General features: G+C 38.8%; 1 protein-coding gene across 3 annotated transcripts in view; it reads right to left on the reverse strand.

The window, feature by feature from the left end:
- Positions 1-6,908: 6,908 nt before the first annotated feature.
- The window catches only part of LOC131689157 (protein wech), a 43,840-nt gene continuing 27,085 nt past the window's right edge, over positions 6,909-23,663 (reverse strand). For 2 of the 3 annotated variants that reach the window (XM_058974037.1, XM_058974038.1), the window contains 4 exons: positions 16,577-16,777; positions 14,630-16,514; positions 14,417-14,569; positions 6,909-8,032 (listed from right to left, as the gene is read on the reverse strand). In XM_058974037.1, the coding sequence (XP_058830020.1) occupies positions 7,862-8,032; positions 14,417-14,569; positions 14,630-16,514; positions 16,577-16,770 (2,403 nt within the window). In that variant the 5' untranslated portion in view covers positions 16,771-16,777 and the 3' untranslated portion in view covers positions 6,909-7,861. The remainder of the gene's footprint in view (positions 8,033-14,416; positions 14,570-14,629; positions 16,515-16,576; positions 16,778-23,663) is intronic. The other variant, XM_058974039.1, reaches the window with a different exon arrangement.

Consider the following 23,663-nt stretch of genomic DNA (forward strand, 5'->3'; position numbering starts at 1 on the left):
AAATACAAATTTATTCACCGTTGTATTAATATTTCAGAATTATTTCATGACTTACAATTTATCTGTCCTTGGTTATAATAAGTCCTATTGCCTGCTCTTCCAAACTCAAAATGTCTTCGGCTTTACCGGATCTTTAGCTATAGAACATAATCGTAAACTTATAAAGATATATACCAAGTTCACCTCTTTCTATTTCAATTTGATATTTCTTCCTCCTATTATTATTGTTATTTTTAATATCATCTGATCTTACTGTCACCTATCGTATTGACACTCGCGCACACGATCATCCCTTAAAGCGCCATCGTCAGCGTAAGAGGTTGAGATAATTTCGTCGCAACACACACAATATGAAAGGTACTGTTTTTGTCATACTCAGCATACTGATTAGGTATCGTGAACGGTGTCTTTGGTGGTTCGAAATTGAAATCTTCCTCAACATTCTCTCATTAATTTGTTCAAACCAAAGAGGATACAAATTTGTAAGTGTCACTGAAAAACATGTATTTTCTTAAATTTATTTCTGAAAATTTTGGGGAAGTTTGCTTCGAGCCAATTATTAGGACGAAATAGGATCATTTTCTCGAACAACTTCCGGATACAGGACAGTATTGCAATCAGTTGTTGCGAGTTGTGGTCGAGATGGCGACAACTTTTACTTGTCTCCAGTCATGAGGAACAAGTTGCAACTATTGGGACTGTCCTGTATCCGGAAGGTGTTCGAGAAAATGATCCTATTTCGCCCTAATAATTGGCTCAAAGCAGATGACTTACTGTCCGATACACAAGCCGTTCTACTGTGGAAGGGAAGGAATGTTAGTTCGACACATTGCTAGGGTATAGGAGTTAGTGACCAAAACAACCATGGCCAGACAGGAACTAAGACAGACAGAAGGTTACTTCTACATGCTTTCTGTCTACTCAGATGGAGATAACTCATATGAGTATGTCAATCCATCTACCATTTGACTATCGAGTCAGCTGTCAGCGTACGGCTATGAGCCAGAACATACTAAACAATTAATTTATTTTTTGGGCTAGAGGCCAATATCTTATTTAAGACTTTTTTGATAGTATCCAACGAGGAAAACAGATCGAAATGGTGAGTTAAACGGAAGCAATTATGTGTAATAAAATCACCACAAAGGCAGGAATCGAACCTGCAACTCTTGGGACTTCGCCTCAATTCAGAAATCCTACTGCTGTTGTCGGCTCAGGGATAGCGTCATAGTCCAGAGATAGCATAATGGTTTGCGCATTGGGCCGTTCTGCTGTACGAGATCTAAAGATCGATTGAACCTGAAGTATCAATGCCTGTAAATGAGCCTTTCGTGCTACTATTTGTTCGACATGAGGTTTTCACATCTAAACCACTTAATATTACCACTGAGAACTGACATACACATAAAGTTCTAAACTTGTGTAAGAAATTAAACTGTCGCTTTGAAATGACAATAGCAAGTAGCAACTTGCCACTGGTCGGCGCTTCGATCAGCCAGCAATCGTTATACGGTACTTGTATGCAAACTTGGATACAATGGTGACTCACGCATGCGAACCTATGTGCGATGGTGATTTTCAACGCATTTTCAGTTTAATGTTTACACAGGTTTTTCGGGAAAGTTTGTTCTAGCTTATATGTCTGTTTTCTGTGATATTACGTCAGACATTAGTTTACAACAATTTGATAAGTTCATCATCAGAAATCAGAATTAATTGGCACAAACGGTATGTTCCTCATGTATAGTCGGGTATTTGTGCTTGCAGCACTATTTTCGAAACAGAATACGTAGCTAGTTCGGGTAACATTGTAAAACAATAAAATTCCACTTACGGTTTGGGATAAAACACAGTCGCACTTGACGACACCGTAGTGCCTATGTAGGGGAATTGTGGGAAAAACCGACACTGTGGGTAAAACCGACACCCCACAACATTTCCTAGAAATCAAATTTTTATTCATTTCATAATGATACATTATTATTAGTACGTTTATTTAGAGCATTTGAAGAAAAATTGGATTTACGTTAGTACGCCGAATGTCATAAAAATAAAAAAAAAACATACTACAGCAGCGTTCATACTCGTCTGGATGTTAAATTTCGTTGGTAGATTTTAAGGTTTTAACCGAACAAAAGCCTTTCAAATCACCACTTTTTTCAGTACCTATTATTATCGGGCTGTCCTATGATCAACTAGGTGTATTGAAGACGAGTTTGAGAAATTCAATATTTTTAATTGCTTTTATAAAAAAAATGTGCGCTGTTGGGGTAAAACCGACACCCTGTGGTTAGGGTAAAACCGACACGCTATTAAGACAGTTGTGTATACTTGTATATACTGGGGATCTTTGTGACACTTCAATTAGCCTATGAGAACACTATAGTATTAGCAGAAATACACAGAAATACTTTTATTGTGTTTATTTCTTGTAAGTCTCTTTAAAAATCAAAAATTGGAATTTTTGCTTATTTGATTCTATCGAAGCTTTTGCTATTTCTGCAAAAAAGCTCATCAAACCGAATTTCTAGTGTTCTCTTGGTTTGTCATAGACGAACTTTATCACAATGAGACAATTATCTTATGTATACCCCAATAGATCGTTGATGATCAGAGTCCGAAAAATCAAATCTGAAAAAGATAGTTTTACTAAGAAGTGTGTGTGTGTGTGTCACTTATAAGTGAATGAATCCAATTAGCAGCACGTAGAACCACAGATAACAGACGTTTAGGCTAGAACAAAATTTCTTCAAAAACCTGTGTAAACTTTCAAATTGATAAACGTTGGAAATCCGTGTTTCACTATTGCCATCTACGCAACTGTTTGCTACACGTGTTTGACAGCACCACTCTAACTGCATTGTATCGATCACTGCGCCGTCTACAAACGTTTGCCAAACGTGTTTCAGACGTCTGATTTATTGGGAATTTCAGTGGCGGGTATTTACACACGATTTAAATCGAGCCTAAACGTCTGTTATCTGTGGTAGAACGCTTGCTAAACTTCTCTTACGAAATAAAATGACACTGGAGGTTGCAATGATGTGCGCAAGGATTATTTGGAAATACTCATATCAATAAATAATCCTATAGCATAAATACTCTTATTTATAGTACTACGCTTTCGAACTTTCTTCCCCTCACTACATGATGAAGCAATAAAAAGCACATATTTGCATCATACATACTCACACTTTAAAATCACGCATATATCTCATTTTAATAAAGATAAAGATTTTAATAAAGTGGAGAGAAAATAAATTAAAGGGGGTGTCGTTCTTACCCCTATGGGGTGTCGGTTTTACCCGCAGTGCCTACAAAAAGTCACTTTGTTTTCCAAGTTTTACAACCAATAATTTTTAATGAAATTAATTTTTAAGAATTCTGCATAAAAACTATAATTTTATTGGTTTTGTTGCAACTTAGAAAAATTGTTAAGCTTAAGGTGTCGGTTTTAACCATAATTCCCCTATCAGATAAAGTGCCAAGCGTTTCCATCATTTTAGTAACTTGGACAAAAGGGTCGAAAAAGCTTCATATTCCTTGCCATGTGGGTTACAGTATGTATATTCGTGCCTTCGAAAGAGCCATCGTGCGGCAGCTTTTACAATTCGCCTATTAGGTATCCGATTGGAAACGAGCTCTGATAGACCATATCACAGTTGACGCAGTAAAGCTCTCAGAGATGCCAGATTTGCAGACAAGTCTGCAAATTCGCAGACTTTTAATTTAAGCTGCAGATTTTTGATGACGCAGATATTTGCAGATTTTCTAGTTTGATTGCAGATATTTGTAGATTTTTTAGTTTGGTTGCAGATATTTACAGATTTTTGAATGTAAATGCTTTTGGTTACACTAGCTTTCCTGACATTTTTTGTTCTTCCCAGACTTTTAAAATTATTATTGCAGACATTTGAAAAAAGTACCTGGCATCTCTGAAAGCTCTTCGCATACCAATGGCTCCAGACATCAAGAAGGATCTTTATTTGCTGATGATACAAACAACATTTTTTATTGCTAAGAATAAAGTCTGCCTTATTATTGCGACACTTTGGATTGATTGGTAAATCGGCCATAGTTATCAAAATTGAAACCGGAGTTTTACAGTAGTTCAGTACATGTATTTATTTCAGCTTATATACATATGTACTTCGGCTAAGCTTTAGAATAAGTTTTAGTAAAATGCTCGACATTACTATTACAATTACGTTGATGCTTATTGCTGAAACACTTAATATTGAAGAACCTTATCTGCTGGGCTGTCAGAGAAGAGGGAGAGGTTGACTTCGAATAATAGAGGACGCATAAAAAGACACCAGGATACAACAGAAGGAACTCGACCGGTTATATCGGACTTCGGGCCACTTCCCTAAAGACGGTTTCATCATTTTCCGCGTATGTATATTAATATATGCCTGTAGGTATGAATGTGTATAGCAGCAATGTATCCCTGGGTTAGATGGAAGGAAAACCTCTAAACTGCCGTTACTCTCATGGAAAGCAGAGTGAGGCCATAAAGCACTGCACAGACCAACAGGTGGCACGGTGAGACGGTAGGTCTACAGTTAATGCACATAGGTTGATGAGACAGGCCGATTGCACACTGATAAATAACAATAACAATATAAAAAGGGGGACTCGATAAGTTGTCATGCATTATAAATACAACGAAATGCATTAGAGCAAGTCGCTTTTGACCATTGCGAAGTGCAGTGGTCATCTGAAATCCAGTTAGGTGCCAGTTTTTTTATTTCAGCCGAGTAGGGAAGTAATTCCGTGAAAGAGCTCGTTGGGTTTATAAAAAATTTAATAAGTATGATTTATATGAACTCTTCAACAAAAAAATAAAACAAGTATATTTGGTCGGAAACCATTTATTAATTAGAGTAAAGTATAATATTACCATGTGTATATAGTGCGTTTCTGAATTTCGCCAGAAAATTGCTGTATTTTTGTTGTACATTTTAAAATAGATTCATAAAATTTTATCCTTCTATGGTAACTATTTGCCATTATTCAACTTTGCTTTACCTTATATTTGTCTATGTATAATTTGCATTACTCCTTTCTTCGTGTATAGATTCAGCGATATTAAAGAAAATGTTGTACTTTCGTGTCGTTTCCTATATATTTTAGCATCATACGTTGTTGTGTATATTTGATCTAAACGGTTTACCAACCAAGGGTAATGTTTCTTTTTCTTTATCGAACACATTTTGGCGTTTCAAAAGTCGAAGCCGTTCTTACGCTTATGAAGAAAAAGTGAAAATATAAAAAAAATAAAACCTTTATAATATAGCTGTTTAGTAGCACAATAATGTGAGTCATTGTTTTTATCCAAGCAGGAACTTGCATCCAGGTCAGACCGAACATGTATTTAGCTTGTTTTGAGTATAGTTTAAACTATGGATTACGATGTCACTTCTTATTTTCTTTGGGTATATTTGTTTCGGTGAGGATTCGGATTTGTTTATTAATTTACTGATCGTGACAATGTGTTGCTCAAAGTATTGACTGCAAGATACATTCGTGAAGTATAATTCGCATAATTAATGTTAATATTGCTCCTCTTATGCGCTTGTTTTACCTTCTCTTTTCGTTAGTCGAATTAGTCTTATCGAATTTCAGCATTAGTAATTCAATGAACACGAAAAATTTGACGCTAGAAAATTTGGAGATTTTTTCATTATCTTTGTATCATCCGTTTCCATCCTCAGTCGAACTTCTCAGTCTTACTGGTTTCGATCAGTCAACTTAAAACTAATGTTTCGTGTTTCCCCTTTTGGTTAACTTTTGTATTTACTTTTTTAAGCATTTTTTTCATTTCAAAACTTCCAGAGTGGCAATACATTCTACACCTCTGTTACAATACTAGATATCTAAATTGCATTTCAATTGCATTTCGAATTTACTCTATCCAAATCAGTGTGTCGACTGGTAGTAGCATTTTTGTACCTAATAGTAAAGAGAACCCATTTTAGCACGCACTAAATTTACGCTTGTTTTACTTAATTGGATTCGGTTAAATTGAAATTAATTTATATAGTTTTGGAATTTGAATAAAGTACATCAAAGCACGGGAACACATACATTTCGAATAAGCTTACTGAATGGTGGTTATCAAAGTTTACACACTAAATATAATTTACGCTAATATGTTTTGTATTATTTCAAAAATAATAATCAGGAAAGTGCAAATCGCAGATCATCTGGCTTTCCCAGAGTCTATAATTGTTTAATTTGATTAAAGAGGATCATACATATCTCAAACGCAACATTACTTTAAGCTACATTACTTGTATATCTGTTATATCTTGCTCTTCTCTCCGTCGTGCCACAACGCAGCTAAATTGTTTCATGTTGTCCTCTTTGATATATTATCAAATGTTTTTTTGTTTCAATGTCCTCTTTGTCTTTGAGATTTTATGGCAACACTTGCATGTTTGATTTCTTCCTTTCTTGTTTTAATAGCGAATGGGATTCAAAATCATAGGTACGTTCTGCGCAGCCCTGAAATCGATTAAGAATCGTTTCAGCCTTCTTCCTTTAAAAGAAAATCGTTTCCCTCCTGCTCGCTACTGGCACTAGCTTCATTTCCAAATTCGCTTTCGTTACACGTGGCTTTTTCGTTTTAGGTTTAAACTGTCTGCTTCACTTTGTTTCGCGTACAAAATCACAAGTACAGTGGCTTTTTGTAAAACGCCTGATTTTGCTGTATTATTATTATTATCTACTGGGTAGGTTTAGAGAACTCTCCTGCTTTGCGAGAAATAGTTGTGATGCCTTTGCTGACAAGGAGACTTCTTGAAGTATCTTCAGTATTACTGGTTCGATTTAATGGAGTAATTCATCTCTAAGTAGATGAATGGGACTAATGGTCTACGTGAATGATAAATCAAATTAAGTCATTTTGAATGCTCTGTTTCTTTTTCTTTTTGTAAAATTTTGACTGGGACATGTTCGTACATGTAACGGTTCTACCAAGGGTTCTTCTCACAATGTTTTACTAAGTAAACTTTTCTGCTTAAAATTAAACTAAATCACCAAATCGCTTGGCATAATACTCAAATGATGACATTTTAGTTCACTAGCTGCAAAACAAACATTTTAGGTGAACGGGGTCCATTTTAGTGGCTATGTTAAAATCTATTTATGTAAAATTAAAGATTTAAATGCCTGCATCGCGCAAACTAATGATTTTCTTGGAAAATATCTACCTTAAATAACATTAAACCGCTAATTGCTTTCATCTCAATAGATCTTCTGTTGTGTTGAGCTTATAAATAAAGAAAATTGGAACAGAAACAATATGTCAAAAAAACTGGCTCAAAAATGTACAATCCATAATACGCAATACTATTGCATTCGTTTTAAATAGGGTTACATGAAATGAACTGGCTTATTCTCCCCATCAGTCTTTTGTGCTGCTAAGTCTTTGCGGAAAACCATTTTTTTCTAGCTATGGTGCTCGTTAGAGCACAGCCTACACCCTAGCCACAGCTTCTGTCTCCAGTCCTTTCTTTCTTTTCCCCATCATAACGCGTTACACACTAACTTGTACTACGGTTTAGTCACTCATGCTCGTGTCCTTGTACTATTGAGATTACCTACGTAAACTAGCTCTTTGTCTAGTGATAAAAAGTGTATAAAAAGTGTGTGGATGCTTGCTCAATCGTATCAACAGATACGTGTAAAAACATTCAGCGCAAAAAATTACGTTTCTGCGAGAGGTAGCAACGTTAATCTTCCGTGTAAAATTTGTCTAGTACATTAAAAACAGATTAAAAATAAAGCGTATTCGCTCGAAAACGAACGGTAGCAAATCAAATAAAGAAGAAGAACATAAAACAGATAGTTTTTCCTAGTAGATCTGGATAAAAGCCTTTCGGGGATTGCACTGCTCACGAGCATCCGGTGATGTTTCAACCATCACCACGAGACGACCATCCGGCAAGAGGGCTAAATCACTGGGGCGATCTTTCTCGTCCATGCCCACTGCTAACAGGTTGTGCGCTGATGGACGTATGTCGACCTGGAAGAAAGACAACGTGTTCAAATATCTTTGTAAGCTGGAAATAATCATATTATTCGGAGAGTTGCGCCTTGTCATGTCACTTCATCATTTTTGATGGATTTTTGAATGACATGACATCACACAACACAAAATGAGAAGTGGTAGCACTGTCAAATCGCTTGGAAGTGATTTTGTGTTCGTCCGGTATTTTTCAAAATTTTACAGTGACATATAAGTATATTTAACAGGAAATCGAAGTTAATCTCTTAGTATATCGTTTCTCCTGTTGTGTTATGTGTTAGTAGGCAAAAATATCGCGAGAATAGTGTAATTTGACGTAGTGATCTTATCGTCATATCCTATTTATTTTGCTATGCACGTGCGCGAATCAAACCATCAAAAACAAACCCACTCAGCATCCACAGCGCCATCTGAACTTGACTAGTTGATGCAACGATTTCATTGATTGTGGATTGTGAATGGAAGAGAATTCTTTGCAGAAATGACATCAATTAACGAATTCAGAGCAACACGCCGGTGAGATCGTTTTCTGTTGTTCTTCAATTATATGTTTTGCCTTATTGTAAATACGTGCCAGAATCAAAAATATTGTTTTTCATTCTGGAAGTGCGAATATTTTGCATATATCCAATTGACACGTTGATATATTCTCGCGGGGTTTATTGTATATGAAGACGGCCTCAGAATGTACGTATAAGAACAGGCATTCTTGAAATGGGTCGTTCGATGTACAGTGGAGCTATCGCCTTTCATTTCCAGGGCTAAACATGTGTACATCCAATAAACAATTTATCAATAAATAGATGTAGACAAGATTCTTCCCTCCCCAAGGTTTAGGGGTTTGACGGTATTGCAAACATCATCAAGCATCAATTGCTTTAAGATGGGTATTGCATTACGCCTCGGTAGTGGTGCATCGAGGAGACCGAGAGGACTTATGCGCATTTTTTATGTTATATGTTTCTTCATACTCTGCACCTGCACATACCAACGCTAAACCACTGGTCTATGCGCGGTGGTGTGGCCGACTGGCGGATCGACGTAGATTGACTTTTGCTGTGTGCCGTGTTTGCAAATAATGTCCTATTGGTGGTATTCGTGGACGGGGCTCACGGAGGGAGTCATTGTGTGTCCATTTATCGGTCGACTTCGTCATCGTGCATTAAATGCACTAATTAAATTAATTTAATAAAGTAGAATAAGTAGAAACCTATTAGTTGTAGCTTTGCGATAATCGTAGTTTTTCTTACTAGTGTACAACTGTTATGTGCTAGTCGTATGTCTATCTATGTATGTATTCGTCTGAGTATTTGTAACAGTTGGGTCAGGGAATGGATGCAGAACTGACGTACAGTCGTGATTCGCTGGTTGGGCCACACTTCTGTCCAACTAACGAATTTGATTCGTTAGTTGGACCGACTGATAGATGTCAAAAACTCTCCAAAGAAGACGTTAGTAGTGTAATTGCATCTATTCACATCTCTAATAATTGTCAGATTGATTGCCAAGTAAATTTGACATAAGATTTTGACATTCAGATGTTTTTTAGTTGGACAATGGTCCAACTAGCGGAGGTCCAACTAAAAAGCCGTCCAGTTAAAAAGTGTCCAACCAGCGAATCACGACTGTATATGATAGAATAGTGGCTAATACTTCTGGTGATCAATCTGAGTATTTGGTTCTATTCATTTGGGAAAATCGGGTTGGATAAATTAGGGTAAAATAAATTTACCGACGCACGTGAGTCATCCATTCCCGGCCAGCATAGATAGCATGATGAAAGTCTAACAGCATGCAATTGTCATTAATGATAAATATACAACATTTGCTGCATTTAGACGAGTTTGATTACATATTGCATGTGTTTTTCTATTCTACTTCATTAGTCTGTTTCTTTTGTACATCTATTAGTTTGCTTTTCCATTATTTATGTATTCCAAAATAGTATTGTTCAATTTATATACTTCTAGTCAAGCTCTTTGCATCTTTTTTCTTTATTCGGCATGTTATGATTTCGTTTATCAGTATATCTACTATACGCTATCTATACTCATATAGGTACAAACGCGCGTGGCCTTCGCGATAACACAAACCTGGCCACAAACGCGACCATGCAATTGCAATAATCCACATATACTTACGCCCGCGATTTCGCCTACATGAAAACAACCCGGTTGTTAAGTAAACGTGGCATCTTTAAACTTCCAAACGCGGTCTCAAACATTAACCCACCACTCGAGCGATCATGAAACGGTCACGTCCGAAAGTTTTACCAGTCTGGACTAATGCCTTCAGTTGAACCAATGAAAAAGAGACGCTCATATTCACTAAACAACACGTTCCATGGTGACATGACCTGGAACTCAAGTTTCCCCATAGTGAAACGGACTACCATCTCTACCATACACTAAAAATTCACGGTCCGCGCGCGATCAAACAAAAATACACGCGAATATGCGAAAGGCACACGGTTATAAAATAGAATTTATACACGCGAAGTTACATACACGTTAGCACACGCGACATACAAACGCACACGCGATCGAACACGTTAACGTACAAAAGCTCGAGCTCTTCGCGATGATATACGCGATCGCGAGTCCCTACGCCCGCACATACCTGAACCGTACAATAAATATCACATTCAGAAATACGGCCCGCTACAATTGGCCTAATGTAGTGTTCTAGTGGGCGACATTGCCTGTCTCGTCTGCAAATTGTAGTATGTGATTCTGACGGGGAGCCCTTCCGAGAACCTAGCTCTACAGCTCCAGTAGGACAACTCTCGAAAAAATAGATGTAGACAAGATTCTTCCATAAAAGCACTGCCGGTCAGTGGGAGATGGATAGTAAAAACACACACACAACATAAAATAGTTAGCAGCTAGGATTCATCGCTTCAGAAGGAATAATAATCCGAATGCCATTCGCCCGAAAGTCATTTACCCGAATGGGTCATTTACCCGAATGTCATTAACCAGAATGGACAACTTGCCCGATGGCCATAAACACAAATATACCACTTGCCCCAATGTCGATAACCTGAATACCGCATTCACTCAAAACATAATATAAAATCAATGGCAACGGAAGATAAGCCAATGCTTACAAAACCGTTTGCTATTGTTTCAATTCCAACAAGCATCCTTCTATAGACATTCTCTCTGTATTCGTTGCTTTGGTCAGCTCATAAAATGTCGGATGGTGAATCGATTTTTCGGGATTTTACAAACGAAGAATTGCAAATTGAACTTGCTCATATTAGTGCCTTCAAAACCAAATATCACCATGATCCCATCTTCGTCATGCTATATATCAACGCCGCCGTTGTGAGTACGGAACCCACCTACGGCATCATCATCATCAACTCCATCGTTTAAACCACCGCCAGCTAAATCTTAAAAGAAGTTTCATGCCCAGTTTTGAGTATACCTTCGTCATAATCATTGATACATTTCGCATCATTCCTGTCCCCGACTCTGTGTATTGATCACACAGTCATCATCGGGATCTGCTGTCATTTCTCGGTTGTTGTCGGCTCGGAGCAAAAGACCACACTTCTTTGAATTTGAACACCAAATAGCCCTTCGCAAGCAAACTCCACTCGTTTTCTCGATTTACTCAAATTTTGAGGGTTGATTCCTTCTTTGATATAAGAGCAGTTCGTTGAATCCGCTATATAAGTTCTGAAGCAAACTGTTGATCCACTCGTTTGCCCGCTTTATTCAAACATAAGGGTTGTTTCCTTCTTTCAAAAAAAGCAATTCGTTAAATTTCTACAGCATATAGGGTTTTTAGGGTGTAGATGTCTTTCGGGTGAATAACATTCGGGTTTATGTAATATACGGGCAAATGTCATTCGGGTAAATGGCTTTCAGGCGAACGTCATTCCAGCAAATGTTATAGAAGCCTGTCATTGAACAGGTGTAAAGAGCTGTGTAGTGGCATGATGCTCCATTCCACTATAAGGCTCTCCCAAATTTGAGCCAAGTAGGCCAACAATTATGTTTGTATAGGAAAAAACATCAAAATGTATAAAGAAATATATGGTTAGATTCCATAACCAAGTAGCATTATACATACAGACAAGATGATCTGAGTTGAACTGAAAACTTATTGGCAAGTGGTGTTATCATGCGCAAGATTTCCAAAAAAGTAAAATCCAAGACTCTATAAGCTAAATTAGTATAACGCAGAGAAGGTTCATGTTTTAATCTAAGATTTCCAAAAAGATACATATTGTAATGACAATTTGTCGCTGTTGTGCTGTCTTATGACAAACGTCAATTACCAGATTTCGAGAAAAACGTTCTTTAAAGTTTGAGATTCAATATCTTGAAACTTATAAATGGTAGAAACAATTAAGGGAAATTAAGGGATGCTTCAATCTATTCTGTACTAAGCTCTCAAATATTACGAAGATCCGTTGACTATGTTGAGAGTATTTGCTAAAAATATAAACAAAAGTTGCACTCACACGTGTGATGGATTGATCACAAAAATTTTTATCACGTGTCATTATTTAGGATGACCATATCAGACGTGTAAAAAAACAGGACAGTTGTAAAGGGGCCCCGTCTTCTCGTTGATGCAAATTCAATGTGACGGTACGTCCTGCTCGAACATACCTATAGCAGATTTTTCCCAGGTTTTCGATAGTTAAAATATTTTGCATTTTGACATGAACCCTGTGGCAACTTAAGTTCAGGGTTTCCAGGGTCCCCAACAAGTTAGCGCAGTACAAAGTAGGATACAAAATTTAGGCGAACCTGATTCCTCCCCGGAACATCCTTACGGCATACTTCGAGAAGAGATTTTTAAATGTGCACAGCACACACCAGTCCAATAGCATAGTAGTTAGTTGTTTCAGTACGGTTACAGGATCCCTCCTCGACACACAACTAGTTTTATACCATCCACACATTGCAATGTGGCAATCTCCGCATGGTAGCAAGAAAGCTAGCTGTGGGTCGAGAATAAGTACTATTCCCATACGAGGGCAATCTGGGGGGCAAACTTCAGATTGTCTAATTTACTGAACCCTTGCACCACTTCCTCGTCGAGCTCCAGACTTGTTCGTGAACTACTTGGTCTAGTTCCCAACAATGAATCTAGCATACTTCGATAAGAGAAGTTCTCGTGAAATCGAGCCAACCAGTTAGGTGCCGAGGTCAGTTCGGCGATTCCGGTGGAGCAGGGCATCCGGTTCACTAGTGCTCCGAGGACGCAAACTCGGTGCTCTGTCTCTGTCTACTTGACTAGTCCTCGGTAGTGAATCTAGCCTACTCCGGCGGAACGTTTTCCCGCCGGTGATCGCTCTCCCAAAACTGTTACTGTTCATTACGCCATTTCCACTGTAAAGCAGTCATGATCACCTCTCTGATTACCGCGTTCCACGTGTTCACGTCGCTTGTTATTCGGTAGAAAACAGTATCCTGGTTGATATCCGGTCCAACCGTTTCAAGCAACTCCCTACTCGTAGCTCGATCCTCGGATATTCTAAGACCCGCTGTTTTCTCGACATTCTCGCACTCCGATGTGTGCCCGAACCGTTGAACACTGCGTTGCGTATCCGAACTGCTGAAAGTACCTCCAGAGGCAACCGTGGCCCGATAGGAGCTGTGTATGGTGGAAATTCACCTCTCCGTGCTTTCTACTGACCCACGTCAACAGGTTTGGAATGAGTCGGTAGGTCCACCTTCCCTTCTCCGTATTGGCCCATTCCTGCTTTCACCACAGCGCAGTAACGATCTTCTCTTCGCTTATGTTTAGATGCCTTATCAGCACTCTCGAGCGCTGTCAGAATAGCATCCACTGTCGATGCTCCTTTGCGGCATCCGAACTGGGTAGTCAGCGCTCGTCCTACACACATTTCGTCAACCTGTTAAAGATAATTCTTTCCAGGAATTTTCGGAGTGTATCCAGCAAACATACAGGCCTATACGAGGACAGATTGCTCGGTGGCTTCCCTGGCATTGGCAGCAATACCAACTTCTGTACATTTCTCATTTCGGAAAAGTTGCCTTTATTTGACAGTGGTTTTCAACCGGGGGTGACTTCACCCCCAGGGGTGAATTAGAGTATTGAGGGGGGTGATTTAGACTATTGAGGGGGGTGAATTATGCGGGATAAATTTTAACTTGTTATCCTAACATTCCTGTAGGATATTTGACTTTATGTATTGTTTCACTGTGCCAAGAATGGAGATGCTTACTGACAATGCTCAGGAAGGTTTCAAATTGGAAAATTGTGGCTTTCATCCTATTGCAAATCATTTTTTTTATGTAATTTTCAGAAAGTGGTACATGGGGATGAATATTCGGAAAGGGGTACAAGAACAAAAAAGGTTGAAAACTGGTGTTAAAATATTATTATACTCACGGCCCAAAGAAACTCCAACTGTGGAGAGAAGATTAGTACTCTTTGATTTTTAGAATCAGCTACTATCACACGTCCGTCGTCGTCGCAGCATATCCCCGACGGGCGACTAAACTCGTGTACGGCTGAACCTTCGTGGCCCTTGGCAGCGAGTACCTAACAACAAAATACACCATTAGTTTATCGAATGCAGCCCACCAAAATCACACCCACTACCTTAGTTAACATTGAATCAATCAATAACAACCGATGGTTTTCAAAGTCCGAAATTATGATATCGCCTTGCGGTGTGAAGCAGGCACCCCGCGGCGTTGTCAGTCCTTTCAAATAACGGCTATGGTTGACTCCATCAAAGCTAAAGCGTGAAATGAACTGTCCATCCGAATTGAATAGCTGGATTCGATGGTTTCTGGAATCCGTGACCAATATTTCTCCTTTGACATTGACTGCTACATCCCACGGATACTGGAATTGACCGCAGTCCTTACCGTAGCTACCGAATTTCAACAAGAACAGACCGTTGGGCGAGAAGATTTGCACTCGGTGGTTATCTTTATCAACAACTATGATGCGATTTTGAGCGTCAGTGCAAATACCAGCTGGAAGATCGAACTGCCCATTGGCTGTACCTTTGGAGCCGAACTTGAGTTTAAATGTACCGTCTGGATAAAACACTTGTACTCGGTTATTTCGACGATCGGCAACCAATACATGCCCATCCTTATCCACAGATATACCCCAAGGGCGTGAAACTTGACCATCTTCGTGACCATCGAATCCGAATGTAGTGCTAGGACCAACAACCGGTCTAGCCGATACGTGAGTCGTACAGCCAGGAATGCATTGTCCTAATATCGGCATTCCTGCTATCGGGCCTATTCCAATGGCGGGTGGTGATGGCGCCAGAGCTGGTCTCGCTATGGGAATCTGTTCCCAAGCGGGCGACTCATCAAGATTATTCAGACGTTGGGCTGGAGTTGTACTTCTTGTGATAGGACGGCGAGTCAAAATGTTGCCGCTTGGAGGCTGGATGCATACGTTGGAACCGCTGGGTATTGCGTTATTTCGTTGATTCACCAACATCACATCGCCTTGCATTCTGATATCTTGCAGCAGCTCAAAGTTTGGTTGTACGAAAGTAATGAACTCTTCTGTTGGTTGAAGATTTTTGTAAATAGCAGCGAATTGTTCCATCTGACTTTCGCCACTAGTCAAGGTTTTTGCTATAGCCATGCTGTTCATTGCTCCAACGGAATCCAGTGCTTTGGAAAGCATGTCTGACGTTTGAGAAAGCCCCGCTAGTGCTGCTCTCAGGCCAGCCATTTGGTCAGAGAGTGACGCTAACTTCTGCTGTCGGAATTTATCAACACGTTCAAGTAGTGTTCGCTCTCTATCTTCTGCTGCCAGGATGAAGTGCCGCATTGCTTTGCGAATTTTGGCGGACGCATCCATAGCATCTCTCTCTACTGCCTGCGAGTAGGTAACAGCTCGATCAATACTAGCTTTAATATACTTGGTCCCAAGTTTCCCACTCTCTAGAATAGATAAAATCTTCTCCGAAGCTCCTTGAGAAACATTCGATACTGGTATACAGGAGTGATCCTTGTGATCCCACAAGGTACACTCTTGACAAACAATTTTCTTGCATGATTCGCACAGGTAGCGCAAAACCTCTCCATGTACATCACAGTGTGGCTCATTTGCCAGTGGAACACTTAGTGCTCCAAAAACCGATCCTATCGGTGAGATCGTGTGGATTGAGATCACACAGTGATCCTTCGTGAAAGTATTTTTATTGTGGATATGCGCACAATCCTCGCACAGTACATCGTTACAATCTAGACAGCGGCTGATCGCGTGAGTATCACAGCGACCACAAACCGCACCCATCGAATGAGCACTTCCATTAGATGAGTTCGTTTGCGGCGATGTACTTGGCGTCATTTGAGTTCCTATTGCACCGAGAATGTCATTACCATGAGAGCTCCCATGGGAAGTTCCAATCGCACCAAGTACATTCGAAAACAATGTATCATCCGGTACGCTTATGCTATCTCTATCCAACGAAGTATTATGACTAAAACTTGGGTGACTGCTACTGCTGAAAAACAAATTAGAAACATCAGAACAGCAGATATGGTATGGTAAATCCAATGCTCTTACCTATGCGGCACAGTGACTGGACCTGTGCTGACCTTGCCCGGCGCATCCCAACGGGGCAACCCGCTAAAAAGGTTCGAGAAGAAAATATGATCATTCGAGTTGAAGTCGACGTTGTTGTCGGTTTTCGCTGGCACCGAACTGCCGGACGGAGGGGTTATCTGCATCGATGAGGCACCATTGGATAGTAGTGCCATAGCGGATCTGGAAATAGTAGAGAAAGGTAAGAATCAGTACAAGTAGAGTTGTGAATGAAAGGAAACAAGGCTTGTTCCCAGTGAAGAAGTAGTCATACACGTATAGGGATATACAAGAGAGCGGTAAACGATATTGCCCTATTCGGATCTTAAAAATGTGAGGTAACATGCCTGCTCATTTTTCAGTAAAAATTTCAAACTCTTAGAAATGCGTAGTTTTCACATTCTTCGTAAAACAATATGTAGTAAAAAGCCCAAAATATAGTAAAAAATGCATGTAATATTTGATTATAGCGTAAAATATTTTTTTCAAGCGTATCTGTCTTCAACAAAGTTGTTAAGCGTGTCAATTGACACCGAAGCACTAACTAAATTAGTTTCTCGTGTCAATTCTCCTTAATTACTTCTAGCAAAGATAATCTGCAAATTGCAGACTGCAATAAAAATTATCAGTACTGCTTCAATGATACTAAACCGCCAAAAATTTACGGTTTTGAAAGGGTACGATCTACCTTAAAAACTATTTTTGACCATTTTAAATAACGTCATTAAATTCAGTACTGAAATGTACACCAGAACACTCAGCCAAAACATACAGCGAGACGCATAAGAATTATCTTATGACGTATCTTATCATTCACAAAAACATAAGAGAAATATATAATTTTGTCTTATGAAAAATCGAAGATGCGTTATGGAAAATCAAATCATAGCAAGCCGATTTGACGAAATAAATGCCGCTTCATAAGATAATCTTATGATTTACATATGTCTTGCTTGAGGCTAAAAATATACGATATTCTTATGAAGTTCACTGTATTTTTTGGCTGAGTGAAATAGACACTTATCAAACAAATGTTTCAAATGTTGTTGCGCAAAATTTGGAGGGCCTTTGGTTTAAATAAGATTGAGCGACAAGTCATGCGGCCGTTGCAATTATCGAATTATTGAAGCTGATGTTCGATGGATAAATCATGAGCATGAGTATGAGCATGATGACCGTACCATTTTATAGTAGCTACTCAGTGATTGACCAGAACAAGCAAAATTGCATGGAGTATCAACGAATGGACCCTTGGAGTAGCTATCCATCCATGTTCACGTTCTATACTTTGAAATTATAATAACGGCGCCTGCCACGTCCTTACAGTCATCGGAGAAGGGAAGGAATGTTAGTGTAACAAACGTTGTTATGTATACCCCTGCATCACCACGTTTGCCACGGGGAGGAGTTTTTTAGTAGGATGGGGTAAAGAGTTACACAAATTTGGATCCATCTGGCTGAGTGATACTATCTATGCAGTAGTGTTATCATGTATTTATAGCTCTGGGCAGCTGGCTGCCGAGAATTTAGGTTTCGTAATACACGCATTATTTATCGTGTATAAATGTTGGTATTATTATTTGTTGCCCTTATTTTCCGCGGACGATTGAGTCTTATGTGATAAGTATTCGCGCGCGTTGTTATGCTATCTAAGGCACATTTTAAACGGTATAAAATAAACCCTACCGAAATACCTGAAATGACTAACTTTGTATGTCGGATATACAAGAACGAAAAGAAACAAACTTGTCACCTTTTGTGTCAATAATCAAGCTACAATATTTTTAAACTCATTAAGTGTTACGATGTGAAAGTAAACGAGGTGCTATCGTAACAAACGTATTAAAAATGCATTTAACTAAAAATACGCGTCTCGTATTTAGCCGGCTGTGGATGTCTGATGTCTCTGCTAGTCGGTGGTATCGATCACACCCGGTTGGATGACAACTGCCGCTTGAGTTGTATTTTGTTACTAAGTGTTGATTTCCTGAATTATATGGTATTTAATCATCCCACAAGGTGCAAAACGTCGTGTGGAATGCTTGAATATCGTGCATAGCGCTGAACATAATCCTTTGTTTGGGGCCTCATAACTATAACGCCCCATATATGAGCGACCGAAAATAAAAGTCGCATGGCAGAACATGCTTGGTAATACCCGTTTCAAATATATTAGAATATAAAAATCGGAAATAAACTGTAAGTGTAAAAATCGGACAGAGATCCTTCAACATAAATCGTTCGCAGGAGTATCCGTATATCGTGATGTTACTTTGCTACTTTGTAAGAGTCGGATATATTTTGTTCCGGTTTTTCATACTGGATGTTCTTTATCCGACTCTTACAATGGAAAGTCCCAGTCCGATTTTTATGCTTGAAGTTTATATCCGGTTTTTATTTTCTATATATATTTAAAATTATTTTTGCATGTTCTGTCTTTGCGGATTACCCTGGATTGCCAAGGGGTTGTATCGATCACATCCGGTTGGATTGCAACTGCCGCTTGACAACCGTTGGTTGGCAGCGTGCGAAGAATTGGGTCGCATTCCAAAATGAAGCAATATGGTTAACGTGACAGTAATATAATGCATTTTCTACTCCAAAGCACATGCAAGTTTTAATATAATATAATAATATAATATAATTATTGATGATTTACTGGACTAAAAATAAACCAATCTATATGACAATAGAACATTTGTTCTTCGTGCTGATATAACTGTCGAAAATTGGCAAATGCTTTTAAATTGTTCTTGCCGAATAGTCAATTCTCAACCGTCATACATAATTGCACTCAGACAAGATCATGCGTATTCCCTAAGCGCACTAAATACCCAGTGGATTAGTTTCCTAGCTTATCAAATAAACACTAAACAAACAAAGAAATAAGTTTGCACAGTCTAAAGAAATGTCAGCTCGATTGGCATTAATTGGCGGATACATGCTCCCATATAATCCAATCAAATTAAAGTACATTTAAAATTACACGCGACAAAATATGTGCAATTCAAAATATAACGAAATGAAGATTGCTTAATTATTTACATTTAAAAGATCGGAGAAAATTAGTTGCATAACCGAGGTGGTTCATTTTAAAAGTTAGCACTACCGATTAATCACTTTATAACAATAAGTGATAAGGGACGCGAACAAAAATAGCTGACAACCAGCCTTTCATGAAGTTTTGATCAACGGTATATACAAAGTTTTTTTGAATACCAAAGATGGCTGCTTTTCGAGGCTTTCTCAGTTGAACCCTAAATATTTAGTGTCTAGATTTAGTTGTGCACACCCTGCTTGCGCCAATCTCCATTTTAGAAACGTCCTTAAATTACGCTTTGTTCGATGTAACCTACCATACGTTTGATAGATTTTTAAGTTATTTACGACGTGATGGGCATTGTGTTCCGATGCCAATGTCGCAATCCCGGTGGTGCCATTATTAATCCGCAAAGTTTACTGCATCCGTTGCAGGAACAAATCAAGCAGCCGGGTACGAAACAGTATTCAGTTAAATATTTACGCAGTGGCTACACCGAAGCAGAATGGAACAAAACGTGATAAAGAGAGAGAGTTAGAAAAGACGAAAAGCAATACATAAGAATAGAACTTTGCTTGAAATCCATGCTGGCATGGGTTCATCAAATGCACCCCATCATCATCGTCAAACATCCTCTTCCTGTGGGTTTTTATTCATCCCCACACATCCACTAGGTCCTTGGCATTGGTGCAAGCAAATGCACATCTTCCGTCAATCTGTTCTGCCAATAAATTAGATAGGCACAGCAGCATTTCCGTATTTCTTCTCGTTGACCTTCATTGAATACCCCTCTGGCTTTGATCATGCGTTTTATATGGGTTGCATGAAGTTTATCAGCATAAATTCTATCGAATAATGGCGATTTTTAATCCCAACATGAGTAAACTTTTTAGTCGTACCGGTGATAAACCGAAGTTAACCCACGCAACGGGATCAAATGTGGAATGAGTAAATCTCTTGGAAATTTTAGAAAAATTAATCAGAAACTAGCTCGGAATAAAAAACAAGCCTAACATACACCAGATTTGAGCCAGTTTCCGGACCACATCGAAGTTCGTGTTATATTCCAACTGAAGAATCTTTTATTGCCTTTAACAATCCTGCCTGAAACAGTCGGGTTGCGTTTCGATCGTGTTCGCTGAAGCAACGGGGCAGCGCATACCGAGAGGATGCAGAACGAATTAGATACGCATGCTGGCTACCACCATTGTACCAGCAGAGAAGGGCGGAGCAAAAGCAATACCGAAAACCCGGATTGTGCACTTAGAAAAGACTCAACCGATTTCGATAAAGAGCAGCAGCGATTTTTCCTCTGTTTCAGAGGAATCGAAGGGACGTAGCTCATGGGCAGACTGGAGCCGTTTACATCGTTTTACGCTTCAGTGCCAGAACCAGAAACTATACCTACATATCTGGAAGAGGCACAGCAAGAAGCAAGGCGAAAGGCAAAATGTATTACAGGATACTGCCTGCCGCTGAAGAACTACGTTGACGAATTGTTTTGTCCTTCCTGTCAGCATCTGAAACGTACAGTACCGCTAAGAAATCTTTGCTTTTTTAAACAAGAACTGCGACTCAAATAATTGTTAGAAAGTAAACTAAAGCTTGTATAGAACATAAAGGGCACATATTTTTGGGCTGTAGGGGAGACCGGGGCTGGTTGGCCGAGTTTTGCTTTCGAAATTTCTGCACTCATTTTGGTTAGACTTTTTGAAAAACGGTTTGCGCTATCATGAAGGTACAACCCTTGAGCACATATGTATTTTTTCATTCATGAACAAAAAATCAGGGAAAACGTTATTAGCAAACAAATTCGGAAAGCAAAAGCGGCCAATCAACCCCATGTCTGGGGTAGGTTGGCCGAGTTTGGTAAAATAAGTCAAACACGTCAAATGTATGTATGTATGTATTCATAGATTTAAGTTGAGTGTGTTGGTTTGTTTGTCACAGTTACTCCACTAAGTGGATACTGAGTGGAGTAACTGTGACAAACAAACCAACACACTCAACTTAAATCTATGAATATTTGAACAAAAATTTGCCCGCCCCCATTTTTTTCATTTTCACTTCAAACTTTGTGAAAATGAAGCACTACTGTATAATTATGTTTTGACAACTTTGATTTATTGAATATTTTCTCCCAACCCAGAATACCCGCACATTTGCCTTGCCCTACATTATTAGGTTAAGGACAATGGTAGGGCCGACTTAAGTCACTTTCAACCACATTTTTGGGGTTTTACAAACCTTCGTAAAATCCCAAAAAATGGGACCATCGCGATGGTCCAAAACACCACGTTTGTTAAAGCGGGGCTCTAGACTATTTGGAGGATTGACATCTCGTACAAAAACAAAATTAGTGGTTTTATATTTACATGTTTGAGACACTATGGAAGGATGCCTAATCCTTTCAAAATCTCGTGAAACCTCTTTTTTGAAAGCATTTGTTCGTTGATGCTCTCAGATATGATTAAGGGTTGACTCAGAGACTAATCGAGACCACCAACTGCCGAAGAAACTCTCAAATTGATATGACACCTTGTTTACTAGATTTTCTGAAGTAGTAGAGAGAGAGAGATAACGGTTCCTTCAGTTCTGCCATTCTTGACAAATTTAACATCAGTTAGTACCTCTTGCGTCATGGGAAACTCATGAGTCCGTCGTCTCTATTAGTCTCTGGATGACCCATATTGCCACATCCACAGATAGCGTTCCAAAACAGGTGAATTCCGACTGCTTTTTAATCCGATGTATCCAAATCGGCTACAATTGCCATAGAGACGAATTTTCTAATTTTCGGGTACCCGAGTACCATGTTCAAAGTGTAAATAACGGTTAACAATTGAACGAAGCTAATTCTTGTATTCGTACCTCGATTGTGTCATCGCCTATATATACAAAGGTACTGACTTTATGTTACCACATTCAACGATAAATTTGGTTTCTCGAAACAAACGCTTCTGCTTGATTATTGGTCTAAAACATAATCAGTACTCTATGTCTAACATGGTGAAATTGGAGGGTAAAAGAGGCCATATTCAGTACTTTTAATATTTTGTTCACTTCTCGGACAGGTGATTTTAAGGGACATCCCGAAAAGTAAACATTGTTTGACAACAAAGAGGTCACGCTCTGCTTGTAATCGTCGCTCATTTTTGTTCACGTTCGACACAGTCAGTTGAAGCACTATATTTTGCTTCTGGGGTGTAGACAAAGCAACACACAGATAGATTTAATTGCTGGTAGCAGTGTGGAAGATTTTAGCTTTTGTTGTAAGCAAAATAAGAAGGTAGCAGACGTAACTCGGAATTCTCATTTAAAAATATGAAAAGAAGAAAATTTTCAATTTACATGCGTTTATCTCATATTGAATTCAAGAAAAACCAAGAAAATGTTCTAATCGTATCTTCTATGCAGATTTTTTTTGTAAAAACTATATCATACATCTGTCGTCGGAGTAGGTTTTAATGCACTGTGAGAATATGTAAGAACTGACAACAATAAAGAGACAGAACGTAGTCATAAAGAATCGGAAGCAATTAAAACAACTGCGAGTACAGCGTGGAATCGAATGCTGATGCTTGTTGACTTAAACTGATTTCGCACGTAACAATTAGCTTCTTAAAGATATCACAAGCATCTTTGGCGATACCTAAAATCTCCGTTCTATCTCAACACAATGCATTTTTAGCGGGAAAATTATTTAAGATTCAAGTGAGAAAGAAAACGAAAAAATCAGCTTTTTCCCACACCGTTGAAAATATATATGAATCGATCAGTAGTACTCTACCAATACCCCGAATATATTGATTCATTTTCATGAATATTTTCCCAACGGTGTGAGAAAAAACTGCATTTTCCATTTTCCAAGATGGCCTTTAAGCGTACCTTAAAAATACAAAAATATCCATTTTAATTACCGGTTAATTGAGGCCAGTCTACCTTCTCATCTCGCCCAGAGTAGATGCTAAAAGTCGTTCCGCTATAGATATACGGCAAAAAATCGCCCCACTGCAGACGAATTGTGTT

Source organism: Topomyia yanbarensis, chromosome 3 (assembly GCF_030247195.1).
Source record: "Topomyia yanbarensis strain Yona2022 chromosome 3, ASM3024719v1, whole genome shotgun sequence".
Taxonomy (NCBI): Eukaryota; Metazoa; Arthropoda; class Insecta; order Diptera; family Culicidae; genus Topomyia; species Topomyia yanbarensis.